The sequence below is a fragment of the Diceros bicornis genome, chromosome 17 (genome assembly GCF_020826845.1).
Source record: "Diceros bicornis minor isolate mBicDic1 chromosome 17, mDicBic1.mat.cur, whole genome shotgun sequence".
Taxonomy (NCBI): domain Eukaryota; kingdom Metazoa; phylum Chordata; class Mammalia; order Perissodactyla; family Rhinocerotidae; genus Diceros; species Diceros bicornis.
In genome coordinates this window covers 1650469-1676326 of record NC_080756.1, presented here as the reverse complement: position 1 = coordinate 1676326, position 25858 = coordinate 1650469, and the positions used below count along the sequence as shown (strand labels likewise).

Here is a 25858-nt window from a genome sequence, read left to right as displayed (position 1 = left end):
AATTTTTTGGAGGAGTTCTTCTTACTTTTCTAAATTTGTCCACACTCTTCAAGTTACTTGGAAACAGTGGCATCTGCCTTCAGCAAACGAACTGCCCCCACATTCACACATTTCTCCAACATCAAATACACGGTCAGGTTTAATAAAACTGTTCAAGAGCCACGCACGATTTACTCCCGGCCTCAGTCCATTTATTTAAAGCTCACAGTGCACAGGACAGATCAGTATGTTAAAACCACTGAAAAACATAGACTGAATTACAATCTCAGAGAAAACTTTGGATAAAATTTATCTCATTCCTTAAGACTCGCTTGTCTCAAAATAGTCTAACACAGTGCTGCACAGGGCAGATGCTCAAGAAATACTCTTTAAAGGTACATTTAATTATGATAGTCACAATTAAATAATAAATGACTACATAATTAAAGTGCTCTTCAAATTGGAAGTAAAAAAAGAGGATAATTTCACAACTATTGGAAAGTTTGCTGTGGTACAAAAGCAAGGGAAAGTGCAAATTACCCCCCCCCACACACATGCACACATGTACACACACATGCACACATGCGTGCACACACACACCATGTTTAAACCAGAAACTACAGTCTCTTCACTCTCTAACTCTTTTGGGCATAGTAATTATAATCTGAAATTTTGAAAAGGCCACCATTATAAGATATTAATAATTGAGGGTTGTCATGAAAGTGATTTCAAGATGAGAGTATAAAAAATCAGAACAGTGACCTACTTATTTTCTAAATGTTGATGATTAAAAAAAGCACTTACCCCATTTGGATTGTGGACCCCAGAAACGAAGGTATGCAGTAGTCGGCAGCTGCCAGTGTGTACGGTGGCCGAGCAGCAGAATCATCCCAGTAAATGTCCCTCTTCATCTTGGGTAGGCTCATGTGCATCTCATCCACAGCTAGAAGAGAGACCTGCAATCATCGTCACACGGTTAGAATAACTCAGGTGTGAGTTGTATAGAGAAAGAGAACGTGTTCTGGTGGGTGGGTGGGACTTGGAGTGAATGAGTGAATACACGATGTCTATGGTTTGTATTTGCTGCACCTGGGCTGCGGCAGAGAGCAGCACACGTTGTTCACTGCACAAGAGGACTTGGCTTTGGGGGTGAGTGGGCGATAAAAGTGCCCACACTGGGTGGTCAGGCCACGTGCCCTGGGCAGAGCTGCATCCCCCCTGGAGGCAGGAGGGGCACTTTCTCCTCTTTGCTCACAGCTGTTGTGTTGCCTAGTGGCTCTGCTGACAGCAGCCTCATAGTCCCGGATGTTACCGGGAGGTGAGGATTCTCCACACCCCGTTCTGCTGATCCCATAAACACGTTTATACTTGATATCACTGCTCTAGTGCCCTGAGTTTTGGTTTGTCTGTTTGGACAAGTCTGTCAACGAGCCTCTCCTGCTTGGGGCTGCAGTGGTCTCTCCTCTTGACTCTGATAAACTGATGTGCGGATGAATTATTAATCCTCTGGGAGCCCAATCTTTACAGAGAGTGAGTGCCCAGGCATTACTCCTCCTCTCTAACAGACCAAAAGTGTGATTGCTGGAGGCGGTCATCGAGAGGACGTGACTGTTGGCTGACCCTCGAGCAATGGGAGGCTCCTCACCCCGTCCCCTGTCCTTGGGCTGTACGTCCTGCCCACCGTTCCCACAGTGGGAGCCAGGTTTGAGGATGCAGCCTTGAGAGAATAAGATGAGACCACCTGGATGGTCTATGTGGCTGAGCCCGTTGAGGCCTCTGTATAAACTCTTTTTGGGGAGGGTGGTTATTTTATTTATTTATTTATTTATTTTTTCTGTGAGGAAGATCAGCCCTGAGCTAACATCCAATGCCAATCCTCCTCTTGTTGCTGAGGAAGACTGGCCCTGGGCTAACATCCGTGCCCATCTTCCTCTACTTTATATGGGACGCCGCCACAGCATGGCCTGACAAGCGGTGCGTCGGTGCGCGCCCAGGGTTCCGAGTTCTCGAACCCCGGGCTGCCGAAGCAGTGTGCGCACACTTAACTGCTGTGCCACCAGGCCGGCCCCTGTGTAAACTCTTCACATTCTGGTGGGCAGGTGTCGAGATCTACTCATCTTGCAGCTGCTCAAGACAAGCCTCGTAAGTAAGTTCCTTTGCACCTGTCACCTACCAGTCTGGAGCAGCCGGCCTCTTTCTTCAACCTCTCCTGGCTCTCTGTGTATGGGGGCTGGTTTGCTAACCAACAGTGGTCTACGGTGAAGTGCTTGAACCCATTTAAGTGCTGAGTAAAGGCTTGAAACAAGTTGAAGGCCTTTTGTCAGTCTGTGGTTCTCTGGGTAGAGAACAGTCTGGGGAGAGTCTTCCCTAAGAGGGAAATTCTCTCATGCTGGTTCTTCATGAAAAAGCTCTCTGGAATAATGCTTCAGGGTGAGGGCACGGGGGTCCATTTGGGGCGATTCAGGCAGATTTGAGACATAGGCCGGTGGTTGCCCCATGCTTCCCATGTCCCGCTGCTGCGTGTCTGACTGCAGGGAACTCACATCCGATTGTGTCTCGCTGCCATTTTATGTCACTGTTAATCTCTCTGGGTGGCAACAGAAAACAGATTAAAGAACAAATTAAAATATTGTTCTGAACTGAGATGGAAGCCAGCCCTGGTGGTCTAGTGGTTAAGATCTGGTGATCTCACTGACATGGCCTGGGTTCCTGTCCTGGTCAGGGAACCACCCCACCATCTGTCAGTTGTCACACTGTGACAGCTGTGTGTTGCTGTGATGCCGAAAGCTATGCCACCAGGATTTCAAATACCAGCGGGGCCACCCATGGTGGACAGGTTTTAGTGGAGCTTCCAGACTAAGACAGACAGGAAGGACCTGGCCACCCACTTCTGAAAAAATTGGCCATGAAAACCCTATGAATAGCTGTGTAGCATTGTCTGATATAGCACTGGAAGTTGAGAGGATGATGCAAAAAGACCAGGCAGGGCAGGCCTGGTGGCTTGGCGGTTGGGTGCGCACACTCCACTATGGGCTGCCCGGGTTCCGATCCCGGGCGCGCACCGACGCACCACTTCTCCGGCCATGCTGAGGCTGTGTCCCACGTACAGCAACTAGAAGGATGTGCAACTATGACATACAACAATCTACTGGGGCTTTGGGGAAGAAAAAAAGGAGGAGGATTGGCAATAGATGTTAGCTCAGAGCCGGTCTTCCTCAGCAAGAAGAGGAGAATTAGCATGGATGTTAGCTCAGGGCTGATCTTCCTCAAAAGAAAAAAAAAAAAAAAAAAAGACCAGGCAGGGTTCTGCTCTGCTGTCCACGGGGTCTCTAGGAGTTGGAATCTGCTCCACGGAACGAACAACAACAAAAACTGAGACAGAAGAGGCTGTGTAAAACTAACAAAGAAGCTTAAAAAGAAAACTGGCTTGAAATTCTATTTAAAAGGGACTAAATTTCACTGGAACTGAGATCCAGGACCTGTGAGGTTCCAGAAGGACCTGAGACAAGACACTGAATAGCCAAACCTCTTTCATTTGTGGTTAAAGCTCTGAAGTTAAGGGGCCCGTGTTCAGAGTCTGTTTAGATTTGAACATCACAAGTGATTTATTATTAATGTTTGTAAAGGAAAGAAAAACTCCTCTAACCTGCAGATTTCTGTCAATGCACCAGTTAGTTTCAAAATCATCATCATCTTCTCCAAAAGGGTTGATGAGCTGCTCAGCTACCTGCAGAGGAGAATGTAGAATAAGTCCATCACGATACTTGTGAAGACTAGAATGCCTGTTTCATGCTCCGTTTTATTCCCCCCGAGAAATACTTGCCCTGCGCTAACATCTGTTGCCAGTCTCCCTCTATTTTGTATGTGAGCTGCCACCACAGCATGGCCATTGACAGATGAGTGGTGTAGGTCTGCACCCAGGAACCAAACCCAGGCCGCAGAAGCGGAGTGCACAGAACTTAACCTCTAGGCCACCAGGGCCAGTCCCTATGATCTGTTTTCGTTTGTCATCTTCATAACATGAACCCTAGAGGGGGGTGGGTTGTTCTACGTGCACAGATGTTTATCAGCAAGCGAGACTCAACTCTCAGACTGTGAGTGAGGCACCTGCATGGGTGTGCTCTCCAGTGGCTCTGACTGTGCCAGGAGATGCCACATGCTGTTTAGGAGCCAAGTGATGGGTTTTCAGGGTAAAACCCAACCAGCGAAATTTGAAGGAGCACTGACAATGTGCAATGCGCCGTGCTAGGCACTACGAGGGAGGTCGCCTGTGCTCTTACAGGATTTACAAAGGCCCAGGTGACGAGACAAATGCAAACAGGGAGGTTTAAACAGCAAAGAAAGACTTAAAGAACAATTGAAGGGAATAATACAAGGAGTTTTCACAATTATTGGACATAACTGCCAGATGAATGAGTCAGAGAGCTAGTAAATCATAAAGCTAGAATTTGTGTCTTACTTAGTTTTACCCTAAAGAGTTTACTGTTATCTGGTAAGTTAGTTTTCTCACTGGGAAAATTTCAGGTAGCTTCTTATCACACATCTTCTAACAGTTGGTCAACATGAAATGTTCTTACCGTGTTCCTGAATTGAATAGCCTTTTTGATGAGAGATTTATATGCCAAATATGACTCACCTGTTATTCTCCTTTTTGAATAATTCTTTTGATTTTTACTATCTGGGCGTGTGTGTGTATGTGTATGTGTGCACACGCGCGTGTGTGTGATTTTTTCATTGGGCCTAGATGGGAAAAACTTACAAGTGTATAAAATAAAGGCACCATTGATTCATTGACCGTCTAGGTTCTGACACTATTTGGTAGAAAATCTACCTACTTATTTCTTAGGATTTAAGTCTAACCACTTAGAGCAGTTGTCCTCAACTTCGGTTGAACATCAAAACCACTTGGGGAGCTTTTTAAAAAAAATGATGCCTGGGTCCCTCCCTCAGAGGTTCTGATTTAGAGGGTGTGAGGTTGAGCCCAGGCATCAGAATTGGGTAAACTCCCAGGAGGTTTTAATGTGTGGCCAGGGTGGAGAACCACTGACTTCGAGAAGCGCATCTCCCTTGTATAAGGGACAGCCCTAGGCAGAGCCTGTGCCCTGAATCAGCCAGCCTCAGCAACGTCCACATCAAATCCTTCATTGCAATTCCCGAGGGGCTATCTACCCTTTCTTCCCTGGGGTTTTCCTTAAATTAAATGGGCCACTGGATGGGTCTTGAAAATATTTTTGTTATGTCCAGAATTTCACTTTCATGAGATCACTCCTGCATATAGTATTAGAGTCTACATTTAAATACCAAAATGATATCTATGTTTCTGAATTGACTATTGCACAAAAATATCCCTTTCTGTTTTGGAGGCTCCATTTCCAGCAAATAACCGAGTAATGTACTGTTCATAAGGTCAAGGTGGTTCCTCTACACTTTGAAAAGATTCCTACGTATTAGAACGGTCAAGATGGAACAGCTGTTCAGAAATTGAGACACAGCCCATTGGGCAGAAAAGCTCACTTCTCTTGGGGTCTCCTGTCTCTTAACGGAGCTAAGATTGTCTTTTTATATTTTGCCTTTAAAAATGTTTTATAAAGGAAAAGGATGTTAACGTTTCAGAGAGCATGTCAGAGGAGGAACTGCTAACTTCCTCACAGGCTGGCCAACCTGGGCCACAAGGCAAAGGATTAAAAGCTCAGCACATCTCAGAGGAGACACAATAAAAGGCCAGGTACTTTGTGTTTATAAAAGCAGAGTCTACTTTTTCTCTAATGGGAAATGAGAGTCGATTTGTCTCTCTTGCTCTTTTTCTGTATTAAATGGTAAAAGTAATTAAGAATCACTGCCATTGTTTACAAAAACATTGTAAAAATGTTTTTGCCATTGGTAAAGGACATGGCTTTACTCTTTGGAGTGTAATCTGAAATGACAACATATTTATTTTTCCTGGTTAAGACTCAAATCAGTGAAAGTGAGGGCATCTGCAGGGAAAATGCTGCCGCAACCTGGACAGCCTTGACGGTGCCCGTCAGCACGTGGCCGTTTGGAAGGTCAAACGTTTGAAAATCCTATTTCATTAAAGTCATCTTCAAACTGTCATTAGATTTCAGTTAGCTTAATTAGCCATCGATGTTTTTTTCCATCACATACTTCTCCTTTGGAAGTTCACAAAAGAGATGGAAGAATCAGCCCTCTGATATTCACACATACATCTGGGGAGCGGGGCGGGGTGGTGGTGAAGGGAACAGATACATTCCACTCTATGACTGGATAAGTAGATCTCACTATTCTGACCTGTTTTTAATTTCCTGGCAAACCAAATGTCGTCATTAGTGCTGGTGTTTCTGGTTTTGATTCTCATGAATTCTTTTCTGGGTCTCGGTTCTGGTTTTGAAAATGGGATGCATGTAACATTGTGGGACAGCTAGGGAATTTCAGGGAGCCACAGCTAATTATTTAGAGAGTTGAGCAGAACCAAGATAATAACACCATGTTAATGCTTACGTACACTACACAAGGCTTCTTATTTACCCTTTTGCTCTGCTGAGTTGCTTACTGTGGTATAAATACCAATGCAGGTGCAGTTATTACTTTACTTACATTATTGTAATCCTAAGGGCAGCAAAGGCTCAAAAAGATCAATAGCCGTAAACGAGTAGCCTTTCGATCTCTTTGCATAAACAAGCTGCTTTGGACCCACTGCAGGACAGTACTCACCACAGCCCTGTGGCTTTAATCCCTGCTGAAAAGTGATAACAGCTCTGAGCTATTAAATGTGAAATCTACCTTTGACTCACTCATGCGTGAGCGACTCAGTAAAGGATCAGCGTGCAGAGTGTGGAACATGACGGCGATTACAGAGCGAGTCTCAGGCACTGAGCCTGTGGGCTACCTTGAGCCACCCTGCGTAGAAGAAGAACTGTAGGAGAGTAAACACCGGAATGTACAGATCTAAGTCGTGCCCCGCATAGCCTCTGGTGGGATCCAAAAACTGGCGTCCGATCAGGCATGCAAAGAAGAAGGTGTAGACAGCCAGAGTGACGACCTGGGAGAGAGAGAAACCCGAGTGAGCACAGCTGGCCGCCCACAGCAAGCCAGGCCAAGGTGGGCCGACAGAAGCAGAATCACGCGCACAGGATCTGATACCTGGGTGTAGACCAGCGGGATCCCGACCCAGTCGTAGCCGAATAGGAGGCTGCACCAGGAGCGGTAGCGGTTCATTTCCTGAGCCAGAAACAGATAAAACATGATTCACTAAAATGGCGGGTGTGGTAATAAATATTTACTAGGATTCAGATTGTGGCCATGAATTTTATGAGTATGTCTGCAATATGATGGGACCGACTTTGCAAGGTTGGTAAATTGATTCTGAAGGCCGCTCCAAAAGGAAAATTCTGAAAATGACAAGCAGTGAACATCATTCAACAATGTACAAAAAGGATGAGTACGTTTGGACTTTTTTTTTAATGTTAAGATAAATCAGGACTTTATACAAACACTCCCTACTCTATTGAATCCATAATTTCCAACATGTATATTGGCCCAAAGTGGTGATGGGAAGGCAGTGGTTAATATTTTAAATGTCATGTCTAGGCATTTTGGCAAATTATGTGGAGAGCAAATTATTTTTCTCTATCTCTTGAAAACATGACTACTATAGATCTTAGAAAAAAGAAGTAAATACATCCTAACCCTCCCCCCACAAATGAGGATGCTTATATTGACAGAAAATCTCTCTCTGTTTGGAGCAGGAAGGACTGGGTTCCATTGATTTTTTTTCTCCGCTGCACATAAGTTATTATCTAAGATTGGGAAGAGGAGTTCACGTTAATTTGGGAGCTATCTTTAAATTATTCGCTCCTTTTAGCCTAATCCAGGCAGAAGACTGTCATCGTCACACAAATCTATCTAAACAAACATAAATTTGTTTTTCAGATGAATTCAGAGTTATTTCACCGAATAAAAACACAATTTTGTTTCCTGGAGCATCCGAAAAGCTGGCTTAACCTCAGGATATTCCAATCTTGGGAAGTTGACTGGGGAGGTTTATTTCTACTCCAGATTTATTCTAGGATCCTGGAGCTGGGATGGCAAATATGCTGTGTGGGCACCAGATTCTTCAGAGCCCTTGGCAGATATCGCTAAGCAATCAAGGGACACTTTCTTACAGAGCAAATTACAAAGCCTAATTCTTTTTAAAACAGAGCTTCCAAGCAACACTGCCAATCCGTGTGAGTCAAGCCTGTGTCCCACCCCTGTCCTGCATGTGGAGGGTTCTGATTCTAGCCCAGTCTTGGTGGTTGCTCTGGAACCAGAAATGAACAAAGTGGATTTGTCCTGGTCCGACCTGTAACATCCAGCTCCCTCTTGGTCTCTGATGAGCATCCTTTACTGACGGTTTACGACGTACTTACAGTCATCAGTGATTGCAGATCAATGCTGTCTCTGATTCTACCTTCCTTCCGGGCTTTAGCTGCGAGATTTCCAAACCAGATGAACGGAACCCAGTATTTCAGATGAGGAGATTTGAGGTGGTCGAATAATTTTCTTTCATCTGATGTCATAAAACCTTCACACAAAATAAAAGTAGCCAGATTATACAGAGTTAGTTTAGCATGAATATATTACCATAAATATTCAGTGTCTACTACGTGAGCATAAATGGAGAGATATTAAAGAAATATAAAATAGAGTTTCCTGTCTCAGGTAGTTTACACTTGAATTAGAGATAAGGAATGTGCACGCCTGAGCACAGACACACGCATGTGCATGCACACACAGGTTATGTATCAGTATATGAGGCGATGCGTGCTGGCGACCCCTAAGAGAGACGGCTTGTAGGAAGTAAGACGACGTTAAGTATGGACTAGAGCATCTGGGGAAGGTTTCTTCTTTAGGTTTTGGTTTATTCATCTGAAATTGGGAAGAAGAATACTTACTTAGAACTGTTAGGATTGTGAGAATAGAGGGTGATAATGCACACGGAGCGCTTAGTACCGTGCGGTACTCGAGAATCACATGACTTCTGACCGCTTCCTACAAGCCCAACTAAACGGCGCCTCTTCTGTGAAGCCTTCCGGATCCCGTCCTTCTCCCCCCAGGGATTCCCCCTTCCAGCTCCCGCCGTGGACTCTCCTGCCTCGTAGTGTGGTGATGTCACACACAGTGTTTCCCCTCCCAAGACCCTTCAGAAGGGTAATGAGCATCTTATTTTCACAATTCTCATGGCATTTTGCACTTTAAACCTGCTGCTTTAACTGTGTGTGTGAGTGTGTAACACAATTTCCCTGAGCTTGCAGTGACCTGTCTCAGCCCATTTCTCACGTGAAGAGAGATGATAACGTCCACCTCACAGGGCTGTTGTGGAGTTACCTGAGATGCTGAGAGAGGCTAACACCTTGTATGGAGAGGCTAACACGACGCTCAGCACAGACACAGCCCTCAGTGAGTGTCAGGACACAGCATATCACGTGCAACACACAGCCCTCAGTGAGTGTCAGGACACAGCATATCACGTGCAACACACAGCCCTCGGTGAGTGTCAGGACACAGCATATCACGTGCAACACACAGCCCTCAGTGAGTGTCAGGACACAGCATATCACGTGCAACACACAGCCCTCAGTGAGTGTCAGGACACAGCATATCACGTGCAGCACACAGCCCTCAGTGAGTGTCAGGACACAGCATATCACGTGAAGCCGCAGCCGTCTACCCTGCCCTCCCGCCCACACGCCCAGGGGAGAAGACTTGAGTGACTCGAGAGGAGGAATAAGGGAGTAGGTTTATTTAACAAACATTTATTGAATGTCTACTGTGTACCAGGGTTTGTTCATAGAAAGATGGACTTAAAAAGCTTCCAGTTTACACTTGACCTTTCGTTTTTTTAAAAATTCGATTGAGTCATTCAAATGGTACAAAAATCCAAAAGGGCCAAAGGAATATTAATGGGGAAACTGAGTCTCACAGTCCTAGACACATAGTTTTTCATACAGACCTAATTCTTAAAAACACACATGGTTTTATACTACATAGGTATCTGCCATTTGTTTCTATTTTTCAGTTATATATTTTATAATATATATTTATATTATATTTATCTAATATATTTATATTATATGTTATATATTTATATATATTAGTTAATATATAGAGAACAGCATCATTCTTTTTAATAGCTGCATACTAGTTAATTGTATACAATATTTTAACTAGTCCTCCTCTGAATAGATATTTAAGTTGTTTTTAATCTCTTGCTGTTAAGAATTATGCTGCAATGACTATCCTGGGACTTAGCCCTTGACTTTTTCTCTTTTTTTCTTTTTTTTAATGTTGCTGTACAAAGCTCAAATTGACAGCTTCCTAATTTTTTTTTTTTTTAAGGAAGAGTGGCCCTGAGCTAATATCTGTTGCCAATCTTCCTCTTTTCCTTTTTTCTCCCCAAGGTCCCAGTACATAGCTGTGTATCATAGTTGTAGAGTTGTAGCTCTTCTATGAGGAACGCTGCCTCAGCATGGCTTGATGAGTGGTGTGTAGGTCCATGCCCAGGATCCGAACCAGCAAGCCCCAGGGCTGCCGAATCGGAATGTGCGAACTTAACCACTATGCCGCCGGGCTGGCCCCCTGACTTTTTATCTTAAGTGGACTTTTAAATGTTAATTACGATTTAGTATCAATAATGTTTTCTGAGTTAAACCCTATTCCTAAAACTGGTTTTTGTTAGATATTAATTTTGAGTTACATTTGTCTCAGAAATGTAATCATTTGCATATGAAATTCTGATAACACCTTCAGAAGAGCATCAACTCTGGCCTTAACACAGTTTACATCCTTAACCACCTGTAGTCAGTTTAGGAATCTGGTTATCCTGTTTAAAGAATCCTCCCTCCTCACCGTGTGGACTGAGTTCTAGTTAAGAAGTGTTGCTGTAACAGAAAAGATGTCAGAGAAGAGGTGAGATGTGCCTGTTCTGAGAGTCACTGATTCATGGAGCTTCAGAGTTACCTAGATCTTGACATGACCCAGGCCAGTGCTTCCGAGAATAGGGTCCACGGATCTTGGGCATCGGAATTGCTCGTGACACCTGGTAAACACGCAGAGGGCTAGGCCCCACCCTCACCTACCGAATGGGACTCGATAGGGTGGGAGATCTCAAGCCATGTCTGCACCTTACAGTCTCGCATGGGTACTTGTAGAAAATGCCCAGGCCTGGGCCTCATCCCAAAGAATCTGATTCCCTTGGTCTAGAGGGAGGTCCAGGCATCACCCCTTTAAATCTTCCCACGTGATTGGATGGACGGAATTGGGTCCAGGCAGTTGTACGTTCAGGAAACTCTGCAGGAAATTCTGACATACGGCAATGTTTGCAAGTCACTGCCCCACCGAAGGAAGATTCTGTTTATTCAGTATTTGAAATAAAGAGTAACAACTACAGAGCCAATATTTACCAACAGGAGACCAGTTTTAGGTAATACTCAGGTGATTTATGTTAGCTGAGAAGAGTTCTGCCCAGGCCTGGAGAACTGGACTCTCTCTGGAGTCAAAAACAAAGATGAGCCTGATAATTCTTTTCTTGTTTCTCAGTGCCTCTCCAAGTTGTTGCTCAATCCAGATAATCTGTTTTGTTTTTTAAAGACTTGTAGAGCATGATTAAATCTTATTACAGGAAGTTAATAGATACACGTGACCCGTCCTGGCTCTATGCTGAAAGACTGCCTGTGGCCATTCATCCTTTACCTGGAAGCCCACTCGCAGGCGTTTCATATCAATCATCTAACAGCTATATTCTTGTGCAATTTTCAAAAATGACCCCACTTACATACTGGCTGTATTCTCTCTGATTTGGCCAAAGAATGACTTTACCTCTGGTTATTTTTCATTCAGGAGTATGGATCGAATTGTGCTGGCAAGTCCTTTCTTGGCTTCTTAGCAGAAAGCAAGTGCAGAGTCAGGGTGTGTTTAGTGCAGACACTGAAACAGGATGACTCCCCCGTGTAGCCCACCCACCGACTGGAAGGGCACGTGTGGAGCAAGGACAGTTGCTGATCTTAAATTTTCAGCCCAAATCTACTGAGTCCTTTGCTAGGTGCTGTGAAAGATGAATCATCAACCAGACAGTAATGTGTCCTCCAAGAGCTTACGGGCAGAATTATTTTTATTATTCCCTGCAGGATCGCACATTTCATCCAAAGTAACCTCATCTTCGGAAATTGAGCTATTGGTCAGTTGAAGAAATCTCTAGATTGTTGGTCAAATCAATTCAAAGAGCGTTTGTGATGAAATGGAAAGTTACCCTCCTCAGCACTTGATGCCATTTTAACCAGAGACAGATGATCTTTTTCCAAGTGTGGTCATCACCTTCCTCTCGAAGGCGATGTTAACCGCAGGCGTTGGTTTGCTGGTTTGGCAGCGCTGTCAGCCGGCGGGTCCTCACACTCCCCCGTCTTCTCGAACATCTCTCTCCACGCCACACTCTGAACCGTCTCCACCCTCCTGACGTCGCTGTTTCATCCTGCCCATGCGTCTGCCTGGAGTTTCTCCTGCTCTCTCTTTTCCTTCTGGCTTTCTGGCTGGTTCAGCTCTGCTCAGTAATTTTCATAGTGCTTATCACAAAGAACCCTCCTTAATATTTCAAATCAGAGTAAAGAAAAAATATATATACACACACACATACATATATATGTTTGTATTTACTTGCGACTTGCGATCGTGGTTTGATGGAGTAGGATCTGCCACTTTAGGGCAAAATTTTATCTCCCTCAAGCTGAAGGACCAATTAAGCCCACTGATAAACAATATTCCAGTTATTGTGGATTTTGTCTGCTGTACAGTTGGTCTGTTTTCCTCTGCTGAAACTGAGGCAGGTGTCTTTGCCTTTAAAGCAGAGTGTGCAAAGGAGGCTCTATTAGCAGGAGAACTAAAAGCTCTGCATCTGGAAGGCAGGATGGGGTTGTTGCCAGTCCTTTCTGGGAGAGAAAGTTGTGCATTCAGCATCTGAGCCCATCTCAGAGATGACGTTTTCAGGAAGATTGCAATGCACCTGGCTCATTTTCATCTCTGTATTTCCCAAATGAATGGAACAAAGCCACCAGATTCAACGACAGCTATCCTTTAAATTCACTGGTTATTGTTGTTGGTGCCGTCGAGTGGATCCCAGCTCCTGGAGACCCTGTGGATAGCAGAGGGAACCCTGGCTGGTCTTTTTCTACCATCCTCTCACCTTGTGGCACTCTATCAGACAATGCTCCACTGCTATTCACAGGGTTTTCATGGCCAATTTTTTCGGAAGTGGGTGGCCAGGTCCTTCTTCTGAGTCTGTCTCAGTCTGAAGGCTCTGCTGAATCCTGTCCACCATGGGTGACCCTGCTGGTATTTGAAATCCTGGTGGCAGAGCTTTCAGCATCACAGCAACATGCAGCCACCAGATTGTGACAACTGACAGGTGGGTGGTGTGGTTCTCTGACCGGGAAAGGGACCCAGGTTGTGGCGGTGAGAGTGTCAGATCTTAACCACCAGACCACCAGGGCTGGCTAAGTTCAGTAGTAGAGATTTAGAAATCCCTGTCACACAGGAAAATCAAGGGGACAAAATGAGATTGAGAGGGAGATGGAGTGTGTAGGGAAGTATGTCAGACATTTTTTACCGTGAACCACAGTAAGATGAGTGGTTCCTAAAACAATTATTGGCTCTTCTACGTTATGTGCTCTCTGATTTTCCTGTTCTGTTCCATTCCATTCCATTCCATTAAAAAATGCTTGTTGCAAGCCATTAAAATGATTTCAGAACCCAACAATGAGTTACAACCCCCAGTTTGAAAAGCTTGAAATAGGATATGATGGAGTAAAATCAGTTTCTGGGGGAGCAACGCTGAACAGAGACAGAACCCCCTCCATTTTCTTGATGTGAGCAAAACACCTCCCAGCAGCCGTATCCCTGTCCCACTACCGTTTGGTAGTTCCCTGCCTTCTACAGGGGACACACAGGAACAACATACACAAGATCGGTGTTCCCAACGCCTCACCTGTCCAGGTGGCCCGGGATTTCATTTGCCTGGGTGAACAGATCTGAGGCGATTTGCAGATAAAGTTGGAGGAGTTGAGAGAGGCTCCCTGCTGCCGTGGTCTCTAAACTTTGCTGCCTTTGGAAGGGTCTGGGAGCTTTAACAACTCCCGATGCCCAGGTTGCTCCGTATACCTATTGAGTCCTGATGTCCAGAGTGGGAGCCAGACATCAGGATTTTTAAAAGATCCTAGTGATTCCCACCTGCAACAAAGTTTGGGAACAACCACCCCAGTGCACAGGATCTTAGAGCAAGTGGGCCGTTTCGGCGTTCTGGGTCTGGTCCAACGTCCTGCAGTGCTCCTGCAGAACTTGTTTAGAACGGGGACGCCCAGGTCCTAAGCGCCAGAGACTCTGACCCCTAGGTTGCCCGGCCACCTGCAATTTAAATAAGTTCCCTTGATAATTCAGTGAATGTGGTCTATGATCATGCTTTGAGAAACATGGAGTGGATCTCCTTGATTAACTCCTGAAACAGAACTGTGGGGAACCTTCACACATTGCCCAGCTGATTGCCCATGCGTGGCATTAATCCAAGGAGAGCTGGTTCTCTGTGCACCTTCTCCCCTGTGTAGAGCAGGTGCACACAGGTGACTCAGCTTCATTCACAGGAGGACGTTCTGTCTGTGCTGGGCTCCTCACGGGAGACCATAGGGGTAACTGACCAGCCTGTGAAAGTTCAGCCAAGGAAACCAGGCAGAGCTGTGAATACCACTGCCCCCTGTACCATCTCTCCTGAACCACAGAGCACCTGGAGATTTCAGAGACCAAGGAATGTCAGGAGAAACTTGAACAGCAACCATAGGGCAGAAAGTCGATGTTATACACAACCCATTTGATTTTACTTAGTGAGAGAAGGGTAGAGACGAATCACCTAAGTACGGGGCTCGCCTTCCAGCCAGTGCATCTAAAGTTAGAACTCCTATCTCAACAGCCACTTGCCCGTTGGGAGCTTGCTTCGTTGTATTCCTGTCTGTGAACCATAAGTGTCATTAAAAACTCCCATGAGGTCTCCTCAGGCTCTCTTGTCATGGAAGCAGCTGAAGGACTTCACATTAAGACTCCAGGGCTTTAAGAAAACCAAGATGCCCTTCCTCAGATTTCACTGTCTTCCAACCCTTCTTGCAGGTTACCAATCACAGAAGGAAACTATTTCAGAGAAGGAGAAATGCAGCGTAGGGAGATGAGGTTTAGCTGTAAACACATTTGTGCTCATCTCTGAAAACGACTCGTGGAAGAAAGACGTGCAGTAATTTTTGCCGATCCTTGAGGACAGGGGCTGTGTCAGCTCTTGCTCACAGCTGTGCCCAATGCCAGCACGGTGCCTGGCATGTAGTACACGCGCGGTAAACCTCTGTTAAATGGACGAATGCGCGACATTTAGCAACAGCTTTAGAAATGTTTCTTTTGGAGGATTATATATCATGCCCTATGACCTATTTTTGTGCTTCTGGTGAATAATTTTGAAGAGAAATATTTTCTTCTCCTGATCACTGTGAAACACTAAATAAAATGTTTTGCATCAGTCTCATACCGTAATGTAAGCACCCAATTAAGGCTGTCACTTGAATCAGCAAAGTTCTGGATCTGCGCACCTGCCTTGAGTGACATCTTCCAGGGCAGGTGACTGGAATGGCTGGAATTTTCCAGGGCAGGTTTGCAGCCAATAGGAAAATAACAAAGACTCTTCTGTTATGTTCCTCTGGTAAAGAGCTGTTTGATAACAGACCAGTTCAGGGAATTGTCCGCATAACAGTTATTATTTTGCATTCAGTTGTGATATTTCTATTTTCATGTGAGTAGAAATAAAAAACTTTTTATTTTGACATTGAGAAATCTAACCTGTAACATGAAAGCATGTGTGCTTCCCCAGCAGCGTGTGTTTTTGTCCTCTTAATTTTCCAGAATAATATAACTTGACTGTCCAACCTAGAAGCGAGGAGAGTTCAGGGGCTAGCAGGCCAACAGCCAGTGAAGCCATCGCTGGATGCTTCAGAAGGAGAAGCTGTCTCTCTCTCCGCCCTCCCACCATCTTCTCCCCGCCAGCCCCGAGTCCTTGCGCAGAGGCCCTCCCAGAAGGAGGCGAAGAGGTTGGAGGGAAAAGCCCACTGTTTCTCAGAGTGTGATCTGGCGAGCCCCTGCCTCCAAGTCTCCAGGGACATGTTAAATGCACTCATTCCTCCTGAATCAGAGTCTCCGGCGGGGGCACGGGGAGATATTGGGATCTGCATTTTTAGCAATACTGATTTTTAACAGAAGCTAACTCATGCACTGAAGTTTGAGAGCGTGTGCTTTTCCCGACAGGCGACTTTACGGAGATGAGTCCCCTGGAGAGATTTCCCACATTGCCTCCCGCCTGTGCCCCCACCCCTCCTGGTCCCTGCGCTTCACTTGCCAGCCCTCTCTGCCCTCCGGCAGAGCAGGTGCCCTGGCTCTGGGCTCAGAGCATCTGCCAAACATTTTCTGCCAGCCCTGAACTTTCTGTTCTTCCCAGAAATGTTGGCACAGGCCGAGGACGGTCCGAGAGTGGCGGAGGCAAGTGCCCAGTTGGGAGAGCTGGGAAACTGACCCCACATGCGACTGAGTCAGCCCTGTCTGCTGGGAAAGGAACGTACCGTCTGTGAGTCAGTGCTGCCCGGTGACAGACAGGCTGCCGGCCCATGAGGGTACCCACACATGGGGCTGGCCCTGGGGCAGCTGGGAAGGACCGCACCTCTGAAGTGTGCAACCAGCTTGGAGGGCAATGGCTCAGAACCCTTGCCCGGCCACCTAACACACAAACCTTCTGTTCCTGTGGGCACAAGCTGCTCCAGTACCCCTTGTCTGCCTTTCCAGAAGAGATTTAGGAATGAAAGAGTGGTAGGAGGGACCTTTTTACTGTGATAATCAGTGACAGCCCCAGAGGCACTTGCAAAGGTTTGAGCCCTCTCCACCTCCCTCGGTTCTCTTCCTCCTCAGCCACTCCACACAAACCAACAAAATAACTGAGGTCAGAACGATGCTCGTTATGTCCAATCGAGTCTAACTGAAGTCTCCTAGACAGTGGCCTCTGCCCAGACTGCTATCCAGAGCCCGTCTATAATGCTGGAGCTCTAGCCCGGCCAAAACTCTGAATCCACCCTCTCTGCCAGTCCTTGCTGCTTGTTAATAGTAATGGATTACCCGGTGGGGGCCACGGTAATCCCCAGGGGAGAGAAAGAGGTCTAAGAAAAGAGCATCGCACAAAGGACTTAGTGCTTCTCGGACTTCAGCGCATCAACAGGCCTGGGAGCCTGTGAAATGCAGTTTTCCTGGGCCTCACATCTAGTGTTCTGACTCAGTAGGTCTGAGGTGAGGCCCAGGAATATGCATTTTAAATAAACAACTCAAGTTACTGCAGAGGAAAAGGGCCGGTGAGTCTGCGGATCACACCTTGAGACACACCTGTTTAAACGCACATCAAGGAGCGAAGGGTTTCCAGATTCCCTTGGAGAGGTTGGGGTTTCGGTAGTTGGGGGGAGAGAAGTGTTTCAATATCCCAAACACCGTGGAAAGGGAAAAAAGGGTGTCCGCAGGCGCACGACAGGCATTTGCACACGTCTGACGCGGAGTACTGGGATTATAAAAATACACCTGAAGGAGACAAAGTCGGCATTCTCCTGTCTGTCTCGCCGTCTCCACTGGCCCTCAGACCCGAGCACAGCTCGGCCCTCGTTGAGCTCAGGCCTGAGTGCAGGCCCTACAGGCCTCTCCGTCGCTGGCCGGCCTGGCTTCCTGCCCGTGTGCTTTTAATATGAAGGTGATGCTAAGAGGATGAGATTTGCCTTGAGAATCGGGCCCAGCATCCGGTTCTTGTCAGAATGCACTCACTTCCTCCCAAGGATGGGTCAGGACTGGAGAAATGTCACCTTTCCTCGTCCAAGTCAGCTTCAGCTCTCACTCCTCAGTTTGGCACCCATCAAATGTTTGTTTTAGGACTTTCTTCAGAGGTGGGAATTCTTATTGCATTTGATCCTTTAGACATTACGGTAAGAAAATTAAGTTATCAAGTGGCATTTTCAACCCGGTCATTCTGAAGCAGTATTCCACTTTTAAATTTGGAGGAGGTGCCGGCTAATTTTCACTCTGAGTCCCTGCTGGTTTTACATCACAATCCACCTGTGCGTTTGCCTGGGCATTTGCACCCTTCGTCTGAAGCCCCCACCGCTCCTCCCTCCATTGCGTTCTCACATCTCACTCTGCACCCTAACAACATCCTCTCACTCCTCCTTCCTTATTTCTATCTGACTTTCACAACCTCCTGGTCATAGTAGATCAAGAAGACCTGGGATGTCACATCAGACGAGTCTTCTAAAGGGACCGGGGGGCTGTGAGATGCTGCTGTAGTAGATGGTTTCATTATTAACAGACGACCTCATGTGACACCATGTGTCAGGGACGCTCTAAGCACTTTGCAAATATTAACTAATTTAATCTTCCCACGAGCCTATGCGGCATGTGCAATGGTGGTGGTGTAAATTTCTACAAGCTCATTTTGTGGGTGGGGAAACTGAAGGGTAGGAAGGTGGCGTAACCCACACGAGGTCGAGTAGCTTGTCAGTGGTGGAGTGAGTCTTCAAACTCCTGCTCCGAGTTCTTAGTCACTCTCTCTACTGCCCAGCTAAGAAGGCAAAACCAAACCAAATAAAGCCAAAAAAACTCCAAAAACAAACAAGTAATACTATTTTTAAAACAAAATATCTATTTTCAAGGACATTTCAGAGAAGGAGACTAGACACAGCAACCTAATTTGAGTGTACTCAATATAAAGGCAGAATCATCTCATGGTTCCTATAGCATCTATATATTCATTAATACTTTCCAACACACTATCAGAGCTATGAGCAACAACCCAGCGCAGCAGTCAACATTTACTCAGCACGTGCCAGGGATTGTATCATTTAATCCTCACCCCACTGATGGCTGGCTTAATAGCTTCTTTGCTAAATATTAACATGCCAAAGAGAACCCTCCTTCAGACATGACTTGTTCTCAGCATGCTGTGTCCGAGAGCCCGAGGGCAGAGCAGGAGAGATGAGAGACCCGCACTGAGGCTGCCTTTACTGCCACCGCTGAGGTCTGCCGAGATGAAGACGCCCATCGCTGGTTCCTACGGGAATCTGTTTATGCTTCAGGAAAACCACGAACTTGGGAGTTCCAAGCCTGAACTGTAACTCTGGCTCTCCCGCTAATAAGCGTTGTGATCCGGGGCAGGTCAGAACCTCTGTGTTTCCTGCCTTCCTCATGATTTTCTGAGGTCCAAATGAAAAAACATCTGCGAAAGTGGATAGGATATAAAGTGCTAGAAAAATGTAAGGTAATATTGCAGATGGTTTTAATAAATATGATCATATTGTATTTACCTAAAGGCCACGCAACTGTCTGCAAGCTAATTTGAGGTTCACTGTCTGCCGCTTCTCCTTCGCCCCTCAAAGAAGCTTTCCGAGGGCAGGAACCATGTCTTACTCACCTTTGCCTCTTAAGACTGTTTCTGGCACATAGTAGGTAATCAATAAATGTTTCTTGAAGGAATCAATCAGTAAAGAAATTTTGGAGGTCCTCCTCCAGGTTGAGAGGATGCATGGAAGGAAAAGCCACTGGCAATACCTGCTTCCACCACATGGTCCATCGTCGGAAACCGCTTGTACACGGCGGTGCTCACGGAGCGGAAGATGAGCAGGGATGTGAGATTGACGTAGCGCATCAGGGTCCTCCTGAGCAGACGCCCATGCTCGTCCCTCCCATGGACGCTGCTGGAGATGAGGAACATCAGCCTGTCCGGCCAGGGCAGGTTCACAAACTGGTTCCACCAGCGGTTCACCACCAGAGTGACGTAAAACCCTGTGGGACAACAGGGCCCTATAAAGCAGCTTCTTACCACAGACACGTGGTGGGCGCTGATGCTTTTGGCAGAATTTTAGTCTTTTTAGGGTTTGGGGTGTAAAACCATGTTGTTATCCATACCGTAGGATTTTGCCCTCCAGAAAAAATGTAGTTTGTGCCCAGCAGTGCCGTAGCACCCAGGAAGCAGGCATTAGAACTCAAATATTGACGGCAAAGATGGAGAGTTAGTGAGGAGAAAGCTTAACTGCCCAAGAGCAGATTATTGCCTCAAACTTGTTTGCTGTTAATTAGGCGAAAGCAGCCCTGAAGGCAAACCTCACGGATGATTCTGGTTCTTTCGCAAGCGCTGGTTTTCAGGCCTGCCTTTCAGCTTGGAAGCACGCCCATGCAGAGTCATCGCGTCATCCCAGCGGAGACAGCTGTGTGGCTGCACTCTGCGGGTGACCTATACTTACCAAGCACAAAGGTTACTGGAATTTGCTCAGCATATCTGTCACAGTAAATTGATAATTTTTCAAAGTAACGTTTTTGGGCTCCTGTAAGTAACAATCTGGAGCAAAAATAAAATGCACAGCCCTTTATGATGTTATTTATACTTCTGCACCTGCTTTGCAAGCAACATTCAGTGCAAACAATTAAGCACAAATAATCTTAATTTTTTTTAAGCAGCGATAACGTTTTCTTTTCCAACTAAGCTGATGTATCTCAAAAGTTTTTAAATTGCTAAATGTTTCAAGTACTAAAGTTTTTAGTACATAAATGTTGTTGGCCATTAAATAGTGGGATTTATTAACCATTTTATTTTAAAATACTCTATATTTTTAAACTTTTATACAATATTGCATTGGATTTGGAGCAAGATACCTCATAAAAGAGTCCACTTTTCAATTATTCATCAGGTACACTTAAAAAAAAGAGTGTCTTGATTAAGTGGATTAGGGTTGTTAAGTAATTATTTAATGATAATCCTGAATTTGATATCTTGATCTCACTTTCTCTTGAATACGCTACTTAGCACATTGTTAATTGTACTTGTTGTTCTTCAAGTGGTATTACAACTGTTTATTTTAAAGCCTACAATTATTTAAAATACAAAATAACAGATTTAACAGAAGTGAAAATTTTTATGATTATATTTGCTGGGTTTATATTTATATAATAGAAATATAAACATTGATATTATAGATCTGACCCAAACCCATTTTCTGGTGTTAAACATGAATTCATTTAATGGAACTATTATTGTTCTTTATGTTGTAGGGGATTCAGAGTCAGCAGAAATGTCTCAGGTCAGGTAATAGTTGTGATCAAAATCCAGGAAGAGAAGCAACACAGATGGATCTGCATTAACAGGTGAGTGTAGCTGTTTCAAGGGAGGGAGGAGTTCCCAGGAAAGATCCGTTATAACATGTCGGAGGCCGTTTGGGTCAGTGGAACTTTGATAAAGGAGGAGGAGGGATAGTGAGGTAGCAGAGAGCTACCGCTCAGAGCGCAGCTGGAGAACTGCTGGGAGCCCGTGTTGACCAAGAAGGTGTGGGTAGGAGTGGACTCTGGAGGAGAGGCCAGAGATTCCGAAGTCGGGAAAGGCTGACAGGAGAGGCAGCAACTGGCTGCACAGGCCTGTTAAGGTCATGCTGGTGACAAGTTCCAGCCAGAAGGTGTCTGATCCTCAAATGGAAATGGTCACAGAGGATTTAAATGCGGACGGCACGGACCAATAGGGCCAGACAAACCAGGCTTGCGTCCCAGATCTGCCACCTACAAATATTTTTAAATCTCTGTGAGCCTCAGTTTTCTTATTTGTAAATGGGGATAATAATACCTATGTATCAGGGTTAAAGAATATAATATCTATAAAACCACTTAACATATGGTGTCATACTTAATAATAAAGTGGTTGTTACTATTAATACTTGGGCAAAGGAAAAAATATTTAGTTAATAGACACACAGAAATTTTACTAGCTGGAAAGTACTACAGTGATAATTTTGTCAAGTCCATCCAAAAATAGGAAAAGATATAATCAAACTAATGAATTCTGGTTCTGTCATATGATTTTTGCTAAGTGTGATTATTTGCTTATAATAGGATTAAAAAACTTAGGGTCATTAGAAGACATGAGAATGAAATTATGTCTATATTTTCCTACAGATGTGTTTGAATTTCTTGACAAATTTAGCCTATAATTCTTGGTATATCTTTGATCCAGATATAAGGGTCTGTTTCAACATACTTTTACTGTTGAACTTTAAAACATGAAGGATGACTTGAACTAATGATTATTGTTATAAATGTAAGCATTCTTTGGTCTTTAGAAAAAATACATGCATACAATTTTGTGGGGTATAAATAAGATATTGGAGCAAATGTTAAGGCCCAGGGAGCATTTCTGGCTACATCACAACTGTTCTAAGGGCCATTCTATTCTAAGCAGCGGTAGCAGCAATAAATTCACATTAGTAAAAATAAACTAATGAGACAATTATCCTAAAGCATCAGGTGTCTTCCACCATTTCATATTCTGAAGGATTAGGTGACACATGAAGAGTCAAGATAATATCATATTATTTAAGACATATCTGAAAAGGCACTAGTGTTTTTAAATAAAAATTTCCCTTTAGATATTTTGCCAAAATGTATACCAATATATACATTTATTTGGAATGGTAGTTTTGATGCGTAGCAAAATAGCTGTTCCTATTTTACTTTTGATAATTATCAGCCAGCCAAATTCATACCCCTCTTCTTCAAATGGGTCCTGTTGCTGCAAGGAAGAACGTGGTTGAGAGTAAGAATACACAAATTTGTTCATCTGCATGCAGAAGAAAATAACAACCTGAGGTACATATAAAAGGTGGCAATACAGCCTCACAAACCTTTAGCTTTTCTATTTTAAGTTTTAGCTTCTCCTGGAGAAGAAACGTGTGCAATCAATTTTAATTAAAAAAACTCACAAGGTTTCTCTTTTATAATACTGATAAAATTTTATTAAGACTATAATTTGTAGGCATAAAAGTATTTCCTGGGGGCCGGCCCCGTGGCTTAGCGGTTGGGTGCTCGTGCTCGGCTGCCGGCGGCCTGGGTTCGGATCCCGGGCGCGCCCCGACGCACCACTTCTCTGGCCATGCTGAGGCTGCATCCCACATACAGCAACTATCGGGATGTGCAACTGTGACATACAACTATCTACTGGGGCTTTGGGGAGGAAAAAAGGAGGAGGATTGGCAATAGATGTTAGCTCAGAGCTGGTCTTCCTCAGCAAAAAGAGGAGGATTAGCATAGATATTAGCTCAGGGCTCATCTTCCTCAAAAAAAAAAAAAAAAGTATTTCTTGGACATGATATTGCTCAAATTTTCTGCCAATAAGACAGACATAGGTTGTGATGTTATAAAAAATAAACATCTCCTTTTGTGAATATAATGTGCCACAAACTCAGAAGATACAAAGAAAACAAGTTAGTTTTTAGGTCTTTTCTTTAGCTGAGGTATTGGTAAGGCTGGCAGGCACAACCTGGACAAGATCTCGTCGTTCTAGACAAAGGAAGGAAGCTTCTACACCAGGTGTACATGCCCGATATACACTCTGGCAACCATGTTAACTACTCGAGTAGTTGCTACAAGCTGTCAAATTACAGGGTCAAGGCATGAGTGATGTAGTTGAGAGAGGCATGAATAATTATTCGTCTGTGGACTTTGCCATTCCAAATCATCACGTAGTGAGGATCTACATCTAAATCTTCCATTTTATGCCTATAGCAACATTCTTGAAGCACGACTAATATTTCACTGTGATCAGTTAATGTGGGGCTGGGGTGAGAACCACCAGCACATGATGGTTAGAGTCTACGTAACATCCTGAAAATAGTTAGGTGTGGATGAAATGCCCCGTCCCGAGGGAAGAAGGCGCCAGAGAGGATCATGCAAAGGAAGGGGTTACACGATGCAAAAGTCACAGCCACCAAGGGGCCGGGTTTCTGAGGCTGTATTCTCACATGGTACTCGATGGCCATTTAAAGAGACGTGCAAAGGGAAGTACCTGTACACCACACTTATTGCTGTGTAAAAAACAGCAAAAACAATGAATTCCCTGTACAGCAGTTTGTAGATGCTGCCTCTCCACTTGCAGAGCAACCTATGAAATCCAAAAAAAGTCGCATTTGCTACTTTACTGGAGTAAGTGACAGTCATCTTGGGTAGTTTTTTCTAGAAGAGCAAGAAGACAAAACACAAGTAAGAAGCGGTGTTTAAGACGGAGCATAAATCTGTATCTCAAGGAAACCCAAGCCAGTAGCTGGTCAGCTCTCTCCCCTTTTTGTTTCTCCCATCGTACAGTTTGGAATTTGGAGATGACCCCATTTCGGTGCTAAATTGTTTACTAGAAAAGAGAAGGAAAGCATCTCTGGAAAGAGTTGTATTAGAAATCTTAAGCTCGCCTTAATCTCTAAATATTATTTTCAGATTGTATAGCCATTGCTCAAAAAATATTTGAATGAATAAATGAGATATTTATTTAGGGTATTGATACGCTATATTAATTGACATTTTCAAAAGCGGTGGCCAAACTTATTGTTTGGGCCTTTATTTGCTAAAGTATGTAAAGAGGTATTTATTTCGCCCTTAAATCTCCTAAGGAGCTGTTACAGCTGTCCTCTTAGAGGTCAGGAGACACTGTTGGGACGGAGCAAGCTCCTTGTGGGAATTTAACTGATGGTTCCTTTTGTGGTTTTAGTTGGATGTGGGTGTCTTTCTAGCGGAGCTCCGAGTGCATTGTCAGTCAGCACCTCAAAAGGGAGAAGAACGCCAGCCGCCCTGATACTGAGAGGTGCTTGCCCCTTGAGAGGCTCGAGCAAAATGCCTAGAGGTGGTTCACTTTCTGTTGGGAGCTGAACAAATCCAGCCGTTATTAGGACTCTTTCCACTTGGATCTGTTCCGTGAATGTGGGGAGGATGAGAACTAGGCCCCAAAGCCTAATTTTCAGTGAATTCTCTGGAATTCCACTGCTTTTCACCAAAATAGTAAACATTCAAGCTTTGAGAAGATGGCCCAAGCCTAATCTTTCTTTGAAAATCCTGCTCAACTACTCTTGAACATGGAGCGTGCACAGATAAAATGAGATTTCTTTGAAATCTTGTGGTTTCCTCAAAAGGATCTGTGAGGATAGTCTTACAGAGCTACTTAGACTGAAATTATGGAGATTTTAGGTAGACTTGAACTAGACACAAGAAATACATCCTACAGCCGATTTCTCATATAAAGTAGCCTACAGCACATTGTACTATAGATAAGAAATTTTTCTGTCTTTATTCAGGACTGAGAAAACAACCCAACTCTAATTTGCCTAATTTCGCTAAGGAAATGAAACTCTGGGGCTACACTCACAGTATTTTTTTGTAACCACAAACTTAAGCCTTCAACATTACTAATTTTAACGAAGAAACCGGGGCTTTTCGGCATAAGTAAGCGGCAGTAGGAAAGGATGGGACTCACCACAAAACCGGTTTCCTTTTTCCATCTTTACCTTGTCTGTTTGTCTAATGTGAATACAGCCAAAATTGGGAGAGGAGCAGAATAAATTCAGCCCATTTCATAATTTGTTCACATGGCCATAGTTTTAAATAACGGTCCTCAGATAACTTTCTTTCATTTAACAGTTCACCCTTCTATTTACTATGTCAGAAAAACCGAGATCAGATGGAGCGGAGGTCAGAATTCCATGCATAGGCGTACTCTGTGCACTAACCTATTTGGAGTCTCCGACAGAGAGAAGAGTCTTCAGGCTCCCCGTGAAGAGGTGCCCACAGGTCGGTGTGGCGCTCTCGGGCTCACCCTTCGCTCATGCACAGATTTTCTTTCTGTGCTCTGGCCACTGAGGGGACCCAGAGTGTGACGAGCACGGGGGTAAATGTTTTTCCACTAGTGGAGGCCTGTTTATGCCAATTTGCCCACTGATGAGAGACAGCCGGG

General features: G+C 44.6%; 1 protein-coding gene across 2 annotated transcripts in view; it reads right to left on the bottom strand.

Annotated features, from left to right (window-relative positions):
- The window catches only part of BEST3 (bestrophin 3), a 38222-nt gene extending 14141 nt beyond the window's left edge, over positions 1–24081 (bottom strand). For both annotated transcript variants that reach the window (XM_058557440.1, XM_058557441.1), the window contains exons 1-8: positions 23930–24081; positions 20349–20443; positions 19657–19890; positions 8388–8542; positions 7120–7197; positions 6866–7018; positions 3626–3706; positions 784–935 (exon numbers count right to left, since the gene is read on the bottom strand). In XM_058557440.1, the coding sequence (XP_058413423.1) occupies positions 784–935; positions 3626–3706; positions 6866–7018; positions 7120–7197; positions 8388–8542; positions 19657–19890; positions 20349–20443; positions 23930–24081 (1100 nt within the window). The remainder of the gene's footprint in view (positions 1–783; positions 936–3625; positions 3707–6865; positions 7019–7119; positions 7198–8387; positions 8543–19656; positions 19891–20348; positions 20444–23929) is intronic.
- Positions 24082–25858: the final 1777 nt, after the last annotated feature.